Source organism: Coregonus lavaretus (assembly GCF_964263955.1).
Source record: "Coregonus lavaretus genome assembly, chromosome: 37".
NCBI classification, from domain to species: domain Eukaryota; kingdom Metazoa; phylum Chordata; class Actinopteri; order Salmoniformes; family Salmonidae; genus Coregonus; species Coregonus lavaretus.
In genome coordinates this window covers 20,831,854-20,844,799 of record NC_140024.1, presented here as the reverse complement: position 1 = coordinate 20,844,799, position 12,946 = coordinate 20,831,854, and the positions used below count along the sequence as shown (strand labels likewise).

The following is a 12,946-nucleotide window of genomic DNA, read 5'->3' as shown; positions in this document are numbered from 1 at the left end:
TGTTTGTATTACAACCTGTAATTTAAATGGATTTTTATTTGGATTTCATGTAATGGACATACACAAAATAGTCCAAATTGGTGAAGTGAAATGAAAACAATTACTTGTTTAAAAAAATTCAAAAAAATAAATAACGGAAAAGTGGTGTGTGCATACAGTGAGGGAAAAAAGTATTTGATCCCCTGCTGATTTTGTACGTTTGCCCACTGACAAAGACATGATCAGTCTATAATTTTAATGTTAGGTTTATTTGAACAGTGAGAGACAGAATAACAACAACAAAAATCCAGAGAAACTAATGTCAAAAATGTTATAAATTGATTTGCATTTTAATGAGGGAAATAAGTATTTGACCCCTCTGCAAAACATGACTTAGTACTTGGTGGCAAAACCCTTGTTGGCAATCACAGAGGTCAGACGTTTCTTGTAGTTGGCCACCAGGTTTGCAGACATCTCAGGAGGGATTTTGTTCCACTCCTCTTTGCAGATCTTCTCCAAGTCATTAAGGTTTCGAGGCTGACGTTTGGCAACTCGAACCTTCAGCTCCCTCCACAGATTTTCTATGGGATTAAGGTCTGGAGCCTGGCTAGGCCACTCCAGGACCTTAATGTGCTTCTTCTTGAGCCACTCCTTTGTTGCCTTGGCCATGTGTTTTGCTGGAATACCCATCCACAACCCATTTTCAATGCCCTCGCTGAGGGAAGGAGGTTCTCACCCAAGATTTGACGGTACAGGGCCCCGTCCATTGTCCCTTTGATGCGGTGAAGTTGTCCTGTCCCCTTAGCAGAAAAACACCCCTAAAGCATAGTGTTTCCACCTCCATGTTTGACGGTGGGGATGGTGTTCTTGGGGTCATAGGCAGCATTCCTCCTCCTCCAAACACGGCGTGTTGAGTTGATGCCAAAGAGCTCGATTTTGGTCTCAACTGACCACAACATTTTCACCCAGTTCTCCTCTGAATCATTCAGATGTTCATTGGCAAACTTCAGACGGGCCTGTATATGTGCTTTCTTGAGCAGGGGGACCTTGCGGGCGCTGCAGGATTTCAGTCCTTCACGGCGTAGTGTGTTACCAATTGTTTTCTTGGTGACTATGGTCCCAGCTGCCTTGAGATCATTGACAAGATCCTCCCGTGTAGTTCTGGGCTGATTCCTCACCGTTCTCATGATCATTGCAACTCCACGAGGTGAGATCTTGCATGGAGCCCCATGCCGAGGGAGATTGACAGTTCATTTGTGTTTCTTCCATTTGTGAATAATTGCACCAACTGTTGTCACCTTCTCACCAAGCTGCTTGGCGATGGTCTTGTAGCCCATTCCAGCCAGGTCTACAATCTTGTCCCTGACATCCTTGGAGAGCTCTTTGGTCTTGGCCATGGTGGAGAGTTTGGAATCTGATTGATTGATTGATTGCTTCTGTGGACAGGTGTCTTTTATACAGGTAACAAACTGAGATTAGGAGCACTCCCTTTAAGAGTGTGCTCCTAATCTCAGCTCGTTACCCTTATAAAAGACACCTGGGAACCAGAAATCTTTCCGATTGAGAGGGGGTCAAATACTTATTTCCCTCATTAAAATGAAAATCAATTTATAACATTTTTGACATGCGTTTTTCTGGATTTTTTTGTTGTTATTCTGTCTCTCACTGTTCAAATAAACCTACCATTAAAATTATAGACTGATAATTTCTTTGTCAGTGGGCAAACTTACAAAATCAGCAGGGGATCAAATACTTTTTTCCCTCACTGTATGTATTCACCCCCTTTGCTATGAAGCCCCTAAAAAAGATCTGGTGCAACCAATTACCCTCAGAAGTCACATAATTAGTTAAATAAAGTCCACCTGTGTGCAATCTAAGTGTCACATGATCTGTCACGTGATCTCAGTATATATACACCTGTTCTGAAAGGCCCCAGTGTCTGCAACACCACTAAGCAAGGGGCACCACCAGGCAAGTGGCACCATGAAGACCAAGGAGCTCTCCAAACAGGTCAGGGACAAAGTTGTGGAGAAGTACAGATCAGAGTTGGGTTATAAAAGAATATCCGAAACTTTGAACATCCCAAGGAATATCCGTAATTTAAAAATGGAAAGAATATGGCACCACAACAAACCTGCCAAGAGAGGGCCGCCCACCAAAACTCACGGCCCAGGCAAGGAGGGCATTAATCAGAGAGGCAACAAAGAGACCAACGATAACCCTGAAGGAGCTGCAAAGCTCCACAGCGGAGATTGGAGTATCTGTCCATAGGACCACTTTAAGCCGTACACTCCACAGAGCTGGGCTTTACGGAAGAGTGGCCAGAAAAAAAACATTGCTTAAAGAAAAAATTAAGCAAACACGTTTGGTGTTCGCCAAAAAGCATGTGGAAGACTCCCCAAACATATGGAAGAAGGTACTCTGGTCAGATGAGACTAAAATTGAGCTTTTTGGCCATCAAGGAAAACGCTATGTCTGGCGCAAACCAAACACCTCTCATCACCCCGAGAACACCATCCCCACAGTGAAGCATGGTGGTGGCAGCATCATGCTGTGGGGATGTTTTTCATCGGCAGGAACTGGGAAACTGGTCAGAATTGAAGGAATGATGAATGGCGCTAAATACATGGAAATTCTTGAGGGAAACCTGTTTCAGTCTTCCAGAGATTTTAGACTGGGACGGAGGTTCACCTTCCAGCAGGACTATGACCCTAAGCATACTGCCAAAGCAACACTCGAGTGGTTTAAGGGGAAACATTTAAAGGTCTTGGAATGGCCTAGTCAAAGCCCAGACCTCAAACCAATTGAGAATCTGTGGTATGACTTAAAGATTGCTGTACACCAGCGGAACCCATCCAACTTGAAGGAGCTGGAGCAGTTTTGCCTTGAAGAATGGGCAGAAATCCCAGTGGCTAGATGTGCCAAGCTTATAGAGACATACCCCAAGAGACGTGCAGCTGTAATTTCTGCAAAAGGTGGCTCGACAAAGTATTGACTTTGGGGGGATGAATAGTTATGCACGCTCAAGTTTTCAGTTTTTTTGTCTTATTTCTTGTTTGTTTCACAATAAAAAATTATCTTCAAAGTGGTAGGCATGTTGTGTAAATCAAATGATACAAACCCCCCAAAAATCCATTTTAATTCCAGGTTGTAAGGCAACAAAATAGGAAAAATGCCAAGGGGGGTGAATACTTTCGCATGCCACTGTATGCTTAGCATTTGTTGGCTGCTTGTCCAAACTTTTGACTGGTACTGTATGTATCACTCAGATGTTTGCTGTCAAACAAGGATGTCTTCATTTTTAGACGATGGGAAACAGTCAAGGTATATTTTCAACAGGTTGGGTGACACAGACACAGAGCAGTGAAGGCATTCACAGTATTGAAAGTCATGATTGGATGATATTGATGTCAGAGATCTGTTGTCCCTAACTCACTTTATGTTCCTCTCTCTGTCTCTTCGCTCTGTCTGTTTGAGTGCCAACTCAAACCTTTTGAACTTGAATTGGTTATTTAATTCTTACCAACTACCTACAGCGGCTAGTCTTGGAGCAGACCCTCTGCTCCTCTCCTCTCTCTGTCCTCAGGTCTACATGATGTTGAGATGGATCTGTTGTCCCAGGACTCACCCCCTGTCCTCCTCTCTCTGTCCCCAGGTATCAGGCAGCTCAGTGGAGTCACCGGGCGCCGACTCTTCCCCCTCCACGTCGTCACAGCGGCAACGTCATCGCATCACCCGCGTCAACCTCAGGGACTTCATCTTCTACATGGAGCAGGAGAGAGAGACAGCCCACTCACTTCTGCTCTACCAGGCTCTGCTCAAGTAGCACCCTCCCTCTCCCCCCTTACTATCTCCTTCTACCCCTGCAACGTGCCTTCAATCGGGTCAGATGTTTCAGCTCAGTGTCTGTGTTGTGATGTTGATATTAACGTAGCTTTTGATATAAAGGCGAGAGAAAAAACTCACTAAAATATATTGTATGCGTTTTTATCTGTTTTAGCTTCATGATAAATACACTGAGTGTACCAAACATTAAGAACACCTTCCTAATATTGCCCTTTTGCCCTCAGAACAGCCTCAATTCGTAGGGGCATGGACTCTACAAGGTGTCGAAAGTGTTCCACAGGGATGCTGGCCCATGTTGACTCCAATGCTTCCCACAGTTGTGTCAAGTTGGCTGGATGTCCTTTGGGTGGTGGACCATTCTTGATACACACAGGAAACTGTTGAGTGTGAAAACCCCAGCAGCATTGCAGTTCTTCACACAAACTGGTGCACCTGGCACCTACTACTTTTGTCTTGACCATTCACCCTCTGAATGGCACACATATAAAATCCATATCTCAAAAATCCTTCTTTAACCTGTCTCCTCTCCTTCATCTACACTGATTGAAGTGGATTTAACAAGTGACATCAATAAGGGATCATAGCTTTCACCTGGATTCACCTGGTCAGTCTATGTCATGGAAAGAGCAGGTGTTCCTAATGTTTTGTATACTCTGTTTTTATGTATTTAGAGTGTTGAATTTAAGGCCATGGCGATGCAAACTCCTTGGGTTTTAGTGGGACTGGGTTTTTAAGAATTGATGTGTTTTTGTGTCTAAGGACCTGAGCCAGTACTTTTTCCATGTCAGTTGTATATCAGTTAGTTGTAAATTTGACGTCCAAGGCGATATACTGAATGAACCATCTCAAAGTGATGCTTAACTTCATGTTTATTTTCTTTTAAATAATCATATTTCGAACTTAATACATCCTACAATATTCTCTAGAACTTATTTGTTCAACAAAGTTCAATGAATATGGTTACACAAAACTAACAATTCATAGAATAGTCTGATTCTTTACACCAGAAATGTACCAGAGCAGCTTTTTGGAACATTTATCTTCAGAAAATGGATTACAGCATAACATAAATCGAGCTCTTTAAATGTAAATAGTCATTTTGAATACTTTTAAACAGCATGTATGATATTTTTACCACATGTAATGTCAATGACTCAATACTGAGATATTCTGTAAAATCATGTGCATTGAAAATTGTTATGATTTTATTTTATTTGGATCCCTTTAGCTGACGCCATGATGACAGCTAGTCTACCTGGGGTCCGACACAACGAAAAATACATTACAGACTCAAATACTTTACAATTTACATACAGTACACTTAAAAAAACATGAACAAATGTAAAATACCTGAAAGGTAACATTTAACTGTCAATAAGCAAATTGTATTCTTTGTATTCTTTCACTTTATAAACTTTGTTTTAATGCAATGCAGATAGTCTGAGCCAATCCAACAGGTCAATAATCAAACCATGGTCAGAGCTACAATAGTCCACCAATATGGTGGATCCTGGCCAGTCACCCCCATTGAGCAAGGCACAGTAGTCTCTCTCTGTACCCAAACTTATGGAGAAACATATTTTTTCTAGATGTACTTTTAGAATTCAGATGCCCATTTCCACAATGCTTTAGGTTGTCTGAAGAACCTATTCTGTGAAGCCAGGCCCATACCCTCAGCAGACGCCCAGAGTGCAGTATGGTCATTTGACAAGCAGCTCCCATCTTAGGGTTTCCTCTGTTTCACTTCAAGACAATTAACAATACATATCAGACTTGTGAGGAGCTGGACAGTTGTTGGAGTACAGTTTTGAGAATTCTTAATTTTAGCCTAATATTGACATTGCATTGTTTTTATAGTTGTATGTTTTTATGTTGTCTCTAGAATGAGAGGTAGGAGACCAATGTCTCTCTGTCAGTAGCTATACATCTTTGTAATTAGGGTCAAACTCTGCAAGGCCTCAGTGTTGTCACCTGTTTCTGACCAACCTCTTATTAACATGGTCTTTCTGTTATTGTTTGGTTTTGAATACCCTCGCCTCTATGCAGCTTCTGTCTTGTGTCGCTTTGTAATTTATTTGTTGAATGGGTAACATTTGGAATTAATGTGCATTGAAGTTTTTTCTAACAGCACTATTATATACTGTTTTTTATTACTTATACTATGAGAAAAAACAGAAAGCTGTGTTACTAATGTATAGAAATAAATAGTTCCTGTCTCTTTTAAGCATCAAACAGTATTGTCAGTTGGTGTTGAAAGGGAAACTTATTTTTTAACTATTTATATATTCTTCTTTTGAGTTCTTTTTTAATTGGCATTTCATTTGCCACAATTTAGACAATGCAATTTTATCTCGAAAGTACTTATAGTTAAAAAATTGAAGTTTAAAAGAAGCACAAAAATACCTATTTGTTCAGTGGTTCATATTTGAATAATTATTTGTATGATTTCTGATAAATAAATATGGAGAACATTTCTACTACTTCAGCTTTTTAGCCAAAATATAAGGATTACTGATGTACCCAGTTGGAAAATGTATGTTTTAATGTATGCATAATTTGTAAATATTGTTTACATGACCATGTGTTTATTAGAACTCCGTTATTTTTGGTAAACTCTGTACATATCTTGAAAATGTTCTGTTTGTGTGAAAAACATACTTCTGTATTTGTACCTATTTTGTAAAGGAATAAATAAGCTGTTTACTAAACTAAACAGACACAGACTTTTGTGATATTAATACAATTTCTTTGAATATCCATCATTTCCATATCAATCTGTAATGTCTAGTAACCCTTGATACCATATAGTACAGTTCTGTAGTTAAGCAGAGTAACTGGATTTAGTAGTACAGCTTTATTAAAAGAACTGTACTTAAAATGTGTAGCTATAGCTTAAGTGTTGTAATTTCTGTACTATATAACTGGTTAGTATGTTAGCTACGCATAATAATCAGTTTCCCTTTATTATTTAAATCTAACCTCAAAATCAACAGTAATGTTTTTACAGGACAGTTAGTTGTACCGAAACTGAAATTGACTAATGAAACCAACTTCATTTCTATTTACTAGCATTCCACATGCTAAGTACAAATTGAGTTAAGTACCAGTGCTAGAGACCAAGAAGAAGTCCCCTCCGGATTCTACTGCTAATTAAGCGGCAGCATTTTGAAAATACCAAAACGTTTAACTCAGTGCAAAACACAGGGATTTGGGAGCAGATTCTGGTGGGGGTTTTTCTAGATGCAGCAGCAGGCCCATTTGAAAGTCCCTTTGGCGCCTCAGACTGCTGATCTTGATTTAACCCTTAACGCCCCCTGCTTTACCCATGCAGAGACTGGTGCACTGCAAAGATATGTTTGTGCAGGGTCTGACACATTTTTTCTGGTGGATTATAGTATATTGAGAGTTCACGTCAGGTCAAACTGAAAAGTAAATGACCACATAAGAAACCTCATGAGATCTGTTTTACATATAACTGCATGAGGTGTACTGTATTTTCCGTCTTGAAAGAGACAGTGTTAGTGCAGATGAAAGGATGAAAAAACAACACCCTATTATCCAAGAAATGACACAAAGGACAGGGCCGAGGCAGAAAATATACAGTACATCCTTTTATTATCGCAAATATGCAAGAAAAATCAAATGGACACACTGTAAGTGAACACATGCCCTTTAATACCACAGTCTAATTATTAAAACATTTTAAATAATATACATTTTGTACCTTAAGTATACCCTTTTGAAATGTTTTTAATTCATATGTACACAACAATAATGCTTGCAAATTTGAAATTATTTTTGTTTTGTAGTGAGTGAGAGGACTTAGAGGTCTCTTTTCTAATAAGATGGTCGAGGGCTCAGTAAAAGCCAGTCCTTATAACAATTTAATATACAAACAACTGTACAACTGCCCTCTGGTCTCTGGACTTGTTAATTATGGTCTACCAACTTACTGACCACAAATTACTAAAAGAAAATGGTACACTCTCAGAAAAAAAGAGTGCTATGTGGCACCATTTTTCCCTGTAGCGGAACCCTCTGAAAAAGTTTCCAGATAGAACCATTTAAGATCAGATACAGCTCTTTATGGTTCCAAATAGCACCCTTTAACAGGTTCTATTTGGAACCCAGGTTCTATTTGAAACCCAAAAGGGTTCTATCTGGAGCCAATTTTCAGGGTGTTCTCCAACTAGGACAAATGGTGCTACATAGCACTCTTTTTTTCTGAGAGTGTATGTGTGAAAACATACAGTATATTAGAGGAAATGCCCCAGTAATGTAATGAGGTATCTGTGAGAACCTGCCACCTGTAAGAGGTATTGTTGAGTTGCTTTACTCTTGTGTCAACAAGGACGTGAACTGATGAAGGTGAGCTAAATGCTGCCACATACTGTAACTATTCAGAACCATTGAGAACTGAGCCGGTTACCTTGAGATGGAAAGTTGAATCTAGAGACACCAGAGGACATAAAGTAGGGAGGGAATGTTTGTTTGGTCTAGTGTGGTGCGGTGCAATCCAGTGAGCCATGGGGGTAATGTTAGGAGGGTGCTCTGTACAGAAAGGTCTAGGAATGTGATGACGCAGTGGGGGGCACAACCCTTGTCTCTACTGGCATTGCTGAGGAGCTGGGAGTGCATGGGAGCCCGGGGGACCTGCTGGGCTCTGAAGCTCCACATCCCTCAGCAACATGAAAGGCCTGGTTGGCCATTCCCTTTGAGGTGACTGGATGCAAGGGCCCAGGCCAGTAGCAGGTCAGAACAAAGAGGAGCCTGATTGGGAGGGAGGCCCCCCAGGAGGTCTGTGCTGCCTTCTGGACTTCTAGGAGCTAAACTAACTAACTAAGCCTGGCCATCTTTAAGAAGTGAAGATTGAAGAATCCTGTGGCTTGTTTAATCAGTGGCCATCCGCAGAGAGGACACTGGACACTAGGACCAAGTGGAGAGTTGGTTTGTTACAAATTATTAGAGTACCATCCCATTTGAATTAAGATTTTCGTAATGTTTAATGAAAACACCCACCATAGGACATTTCAAAACAAACTCATTAACTAGCCTGTGCTGAACCAAGATCAGAATGGGCCTCTTTTTTATCAAGTATTTTGGAATGGAAGAAACAGTGTCTGTAAGTTACACAGATAGAAAGTATGAAAACGTATACTCTTTCTTTCTTGTTTCTCTCTTTGATCCACAAATGTAGAGAATCAAACCATGGAATCACAGCAGGATAGAGTAAGTGCCTCCCACTCTGTAAACAATGCTCTGATGCTCAGCTTACACTTCATTTTAGGTTATACTGCTGCAGACGTGAAGAGTGATTGAAATAATCCTGCCTTAGAAATGAGGTGACAGACAGTCCGCAAGACAAACATTAGGGGCTTCCATGATTGAACGTAAAGTATTCTTTCAATTGTCAGACTATTTGTACTGTGTTTGTTTGTATAAAATAGTTTTGAAAAATCATAGTGATTTCTGTGTCAAATAAACAATTATGAAAACATGAATTTTAAACTTTGTACAATCATCAAATAGGCACCTTAGCTTTATCACCGAAGTTTGCTATTACTTACATTGTTTTGGGCTCTCTCAACATATTAATATGTGCTAATTACTATAAACACAATGAGATAACATCTGGGTTGACTTGGCACTGGTCATCAGGACGTATACTAATAACTTGTTTTGGGTGGCAGAAGTTTTGTAGATGATGTGTTATAAGTGCAAACAAAGTTCAAGCATTTAGAGTACATCTCATCAAAAACATGGAGATACACTGATTTATCTCAGTTCACATGTTCGTTTTCAAGTTATGAACATTCTGGCATTCCACAACCAATCAGCAACACATTCAGAGCCTTCGTATAAAGATTTTCTCATTTCACATTGCAGATCATTTTACCTTTTGACTTTTAACTTTTTAATACATATATGTACTCTCACATTGTTAATGTTATTTGATTTAAGATATGTTTTACAGCTAATTGCAACAGCGCCAATGCACTTTTTATGTGTGCTACAAATGTTTCCTCTGAAAGATGTACAAATAGCCAGGATCCCTTGCAGCCTCATTTAAACAATGAGACCTACTCCAGCTCTGAATGCATTACCAGCCAGACTGCTGCTTTAGCCACGTAGCCTCCAGACATAATAGTGTTTCTATAGCCACTGCCAAGTCTCTCTCTCTCTCTCTCTCTCTCTCTCTCTCTCTCTCTCTCTCTCTCTCTCTTTCTCATTCTCTCAAGCTTTCAAACCTAATGACTCTGAATACAACGTTCATACCTCCTTCATAAAGGAGGAAAAAAAACATAAAACAATCCTATTAATAATTGTTTACACCATATTGTGATAGAACAGCAAAAAACAGAGAAAAAAGTTGCACTTCATAAACAACAATGAAAACCAGAAAGACAATCAATCGGACCTCTCTTGGCTGCGAGGCCTGGTTGCTGGCTATAAGAGCGATGTGGGCTGGATGGCCACTGGGCTGGCGGGACGATGTGTGTTTGTTGAATGACTCTGTCGCTTCCTCCTCTTCCTCTCTGCCAGCCCTGTCCCTTGTCAGGCCAGGCCTCCCTAAATTGGACCTGTCTCGACCCCGCTCAGTTGCACTGGCCGGCGCACACAACACATGGGCCTCACACAGACACGTACAGGACTGGACGACACTCCGCCTTGCACTGCACCGAGGGGGGGTCGGCAAGGGGGCCGTGCTCCTCACTAAGGTCAGGAGACACCTCTTCACAAGGGGTCAGAGAGCCTTACAACTGGAGAAAAAAGAGATTGGTCACGGTGCTTAAATGGTTCAAGAGATGGAGCTGCTGTTTCAGTCTTTTTGTTCTTCATCATAGTCCCAGATTTCTTTGGGTGTTATTAGTAAACAGAATCAAAGACTTTTGTTTTCTTTCTTTCCTTTTTTGTGTTTGATACATTCCCCTCAGAGCACTGAGTTCCTCAGAGCTGGCAATGTTACCAGGCGTCTGCTAATACTTAGGTGTTTCTTGCTGGGTTGGTTTTTTGTGGTGTGAGGTGGAGGAATATTAGGGTTTGGATTTGTTCTGTTCTGTCCAGTAGGGGGGTGATGAGCCCCTCGTGGCTAGTCCCTCTCCTCTCCTAAAGTCCCTCTCTAGTCTAGTGGCTCCTGTTTTATCCTGATGGGGGTGTTCATGGACATACTCCGCCGGTCCTCACGACACAGCACATACTCGCTGAACTGGGAGGAGTCCACCCCGCCGCCGCAGGACGCTGCCATGCTGAAACCCTTCTGGAACAGACGCTCTAGAACCTGCAGGGACAGAACAACAACAAATGTTTAATCAATCAAATGTATTCATAAAGCCCTTTGTACATTAGCAGCCACAGAATGCTTTGCAGTAACCTGGCCTAGACCCGAAAGTGCAAGTAGAATTAGAATCACAGTGGCCAGGAAAAACTCCCAAAGGGTTAACACAGACTTATCAATAATAATGACCTTGTCCACCCACCACCTCCTCATCAATCAAAGCTCATTTACTGGTGATGAGTCACATATACAGTAGCACATGTCATTAACCCAATCACATAGATGGATGGACGTGCCCGGAGGGGCGGTCGGACATCATATTGTCTCTGTAATATTCATGGTGGTGGGTGTGTTGACGGATCTGCTGATGATGATATGAGGGCATAAGCTCAAATAGATGAAGGGTTTGGGGGTGTATTAGAGAGAGTTTGCTAGGTGTGTTTGGAGGGAGCTGGCTTGAGTTCAGTGTATGGAGAGATAACAGGCTCCTAATTTCAGTAATGAAGCAGTAGGGGTTGAGGAGTGAGGCTGAGGCCTGTAAGTTACTGGGAGCTGTGAGGGGCTGTGAGGAGCTGTGAGGGGCTGTGATGAGCTGTGAGGGGCTGTGAGGAGCTGTGAGGAGCTGTGAGGAGCTGTGAGGGGCTGTGAGGAGCTGTGAGGGGCTGTGAGGAGCTGTGAGAGGCTGTGAGAGGCTGTGAGGGACTGTGAGGGACTGTGAGGGTCTGTGAAGAGCTGTGAGGGTCTGTGAGGAGCTGTGAGGGACTGTGAGGAGCTGTGAGGGGCTGTGAGGTGCTGTGAGGGACTGTGAGGTGCTGTGAGGGACTGTGAGGCGCTGTGAGAGGCTGTGAGGGACTGTGAGGAGCTGTGAGGGACTGTGAGGAGCTGTGAGGGGCTGTGAGGAGCTGTGAGGGGCTGTGAGGCGCTGTGAGAGGCTGTGTGGGACTGTGAGGAGCTGTGAGGGTCTGTGAGGAGCTGTGAGGGACTGTGAGGAGCTGTGAGGGGCTGTGAGGGATGCGTGGTGAATGAGGAAGAGGGGGAATGTGCCCCCGAATGGATAATGGAGCTGGAGGGAGAAAACTGAGATGTGAGAGGGATGGATGCACGTTAGTGAGACTCAGATTTTTTTCATCTCCTGTAATCCTTTTTAGGAGAGGGGGTATCTTTAAATCCCAATGTGAGGAGTGCTGTGTTATGACTTATTCCCCAGTTCCTTTAATAGAGTGTTGCAGCACATGGAAATGAAAGGTCTCGCTCAGGGCTAGCCTCCCTCTCCCTATATTGCCAGATATGAAGCCAGAGACCAAGATCACGCAAAATACATGAGTTTCGCCTGTTGCCCCGTATATACACACACACACACACACTCATACACACACACACACACACACACACCAGTGAGAGTGGCCTCATTGGAGAGCTAAAGCGGGACAATTAGTCCCGGTGGTTGAGTCATGCAGCCTCCTCAGTCTGGGGGTTAGGGTGCCTGCTGAGGAATTCACAGATCACACAGACTGATAGGGCCTGTTAAACAGGCCTGCTCAACTATTAATGGCTGGTTTAAACACCCCCCGTACCACCTCTCCCTGCTTCCCCCCTTGCCCTGATGCAAAAACAAGGCTGAGACTGTGTCCCAAATGACACGCTATTCCCTATGTAGTGCATTACTTTTGACCAGGGCCCATAGGGCTGTAGTCTAAACTAGTGCACTATATAGGGAATCGCCATGGGGCCATTTGGGACACAGGCTGAGATTAAATGTGGGCCAGCAGCATTTTTCTTCTTGCACCTAACTAACTCCGATAACGATAACTACCCCCTCTCCCTCTCCCTCTTTCCCCTCTCTTC

The 12,946-nt window shown here is 42.4% G+C and overlaps 1 protein-coding gene and 1 pseudogene across 4 annotated transcripts in view; one reads left to right on the top strand and one right to left on the bottom strand.

The window, feature by feature from the left end:
- LOC311111689 (transcription initiation factor TFIID subunit 4-like) overlaps positions 1-6,543 on the top strand; it is a 91,873-nt pseudogene extending 85,330 nt beyond the window's left edge. The window contains exon 14 of the transcript XR_014615921.1: positions 3,635-6,543. The product of XR_014615921.1 is annotated as a transcription initiation factor TFIID subunit 4-like (transcript). The remainder of the gene's footprint in view (positions 1-3,634) is intronic.
- A 4,201-nt stretch (positions 6,544-10,744) lies between these two features.
- The window catches only part of LOC311111759 (BTB/POZ domain-containing protein kctd15-like), a 24,900-nt gene continuing 22,698 nt past the window's right edge, over positions 10,745-12,946 (bottom strand). For all 3 annotated transcript variants that reach the window (XM_084154577.1, XM_084154576.1, XM_084154575.1), the window contains one exon: positions 10,745-11,104. In XM_084154577.1, coding sequence (XP_084010703.1) covers positions 10,946-11,104 — 159 coding nt within the window. In that variant the 3' untranslated portion in view covers positions 10,745-10,945. The remainder of the gene's footprint in view (positions 11,105-12,946) is intronic.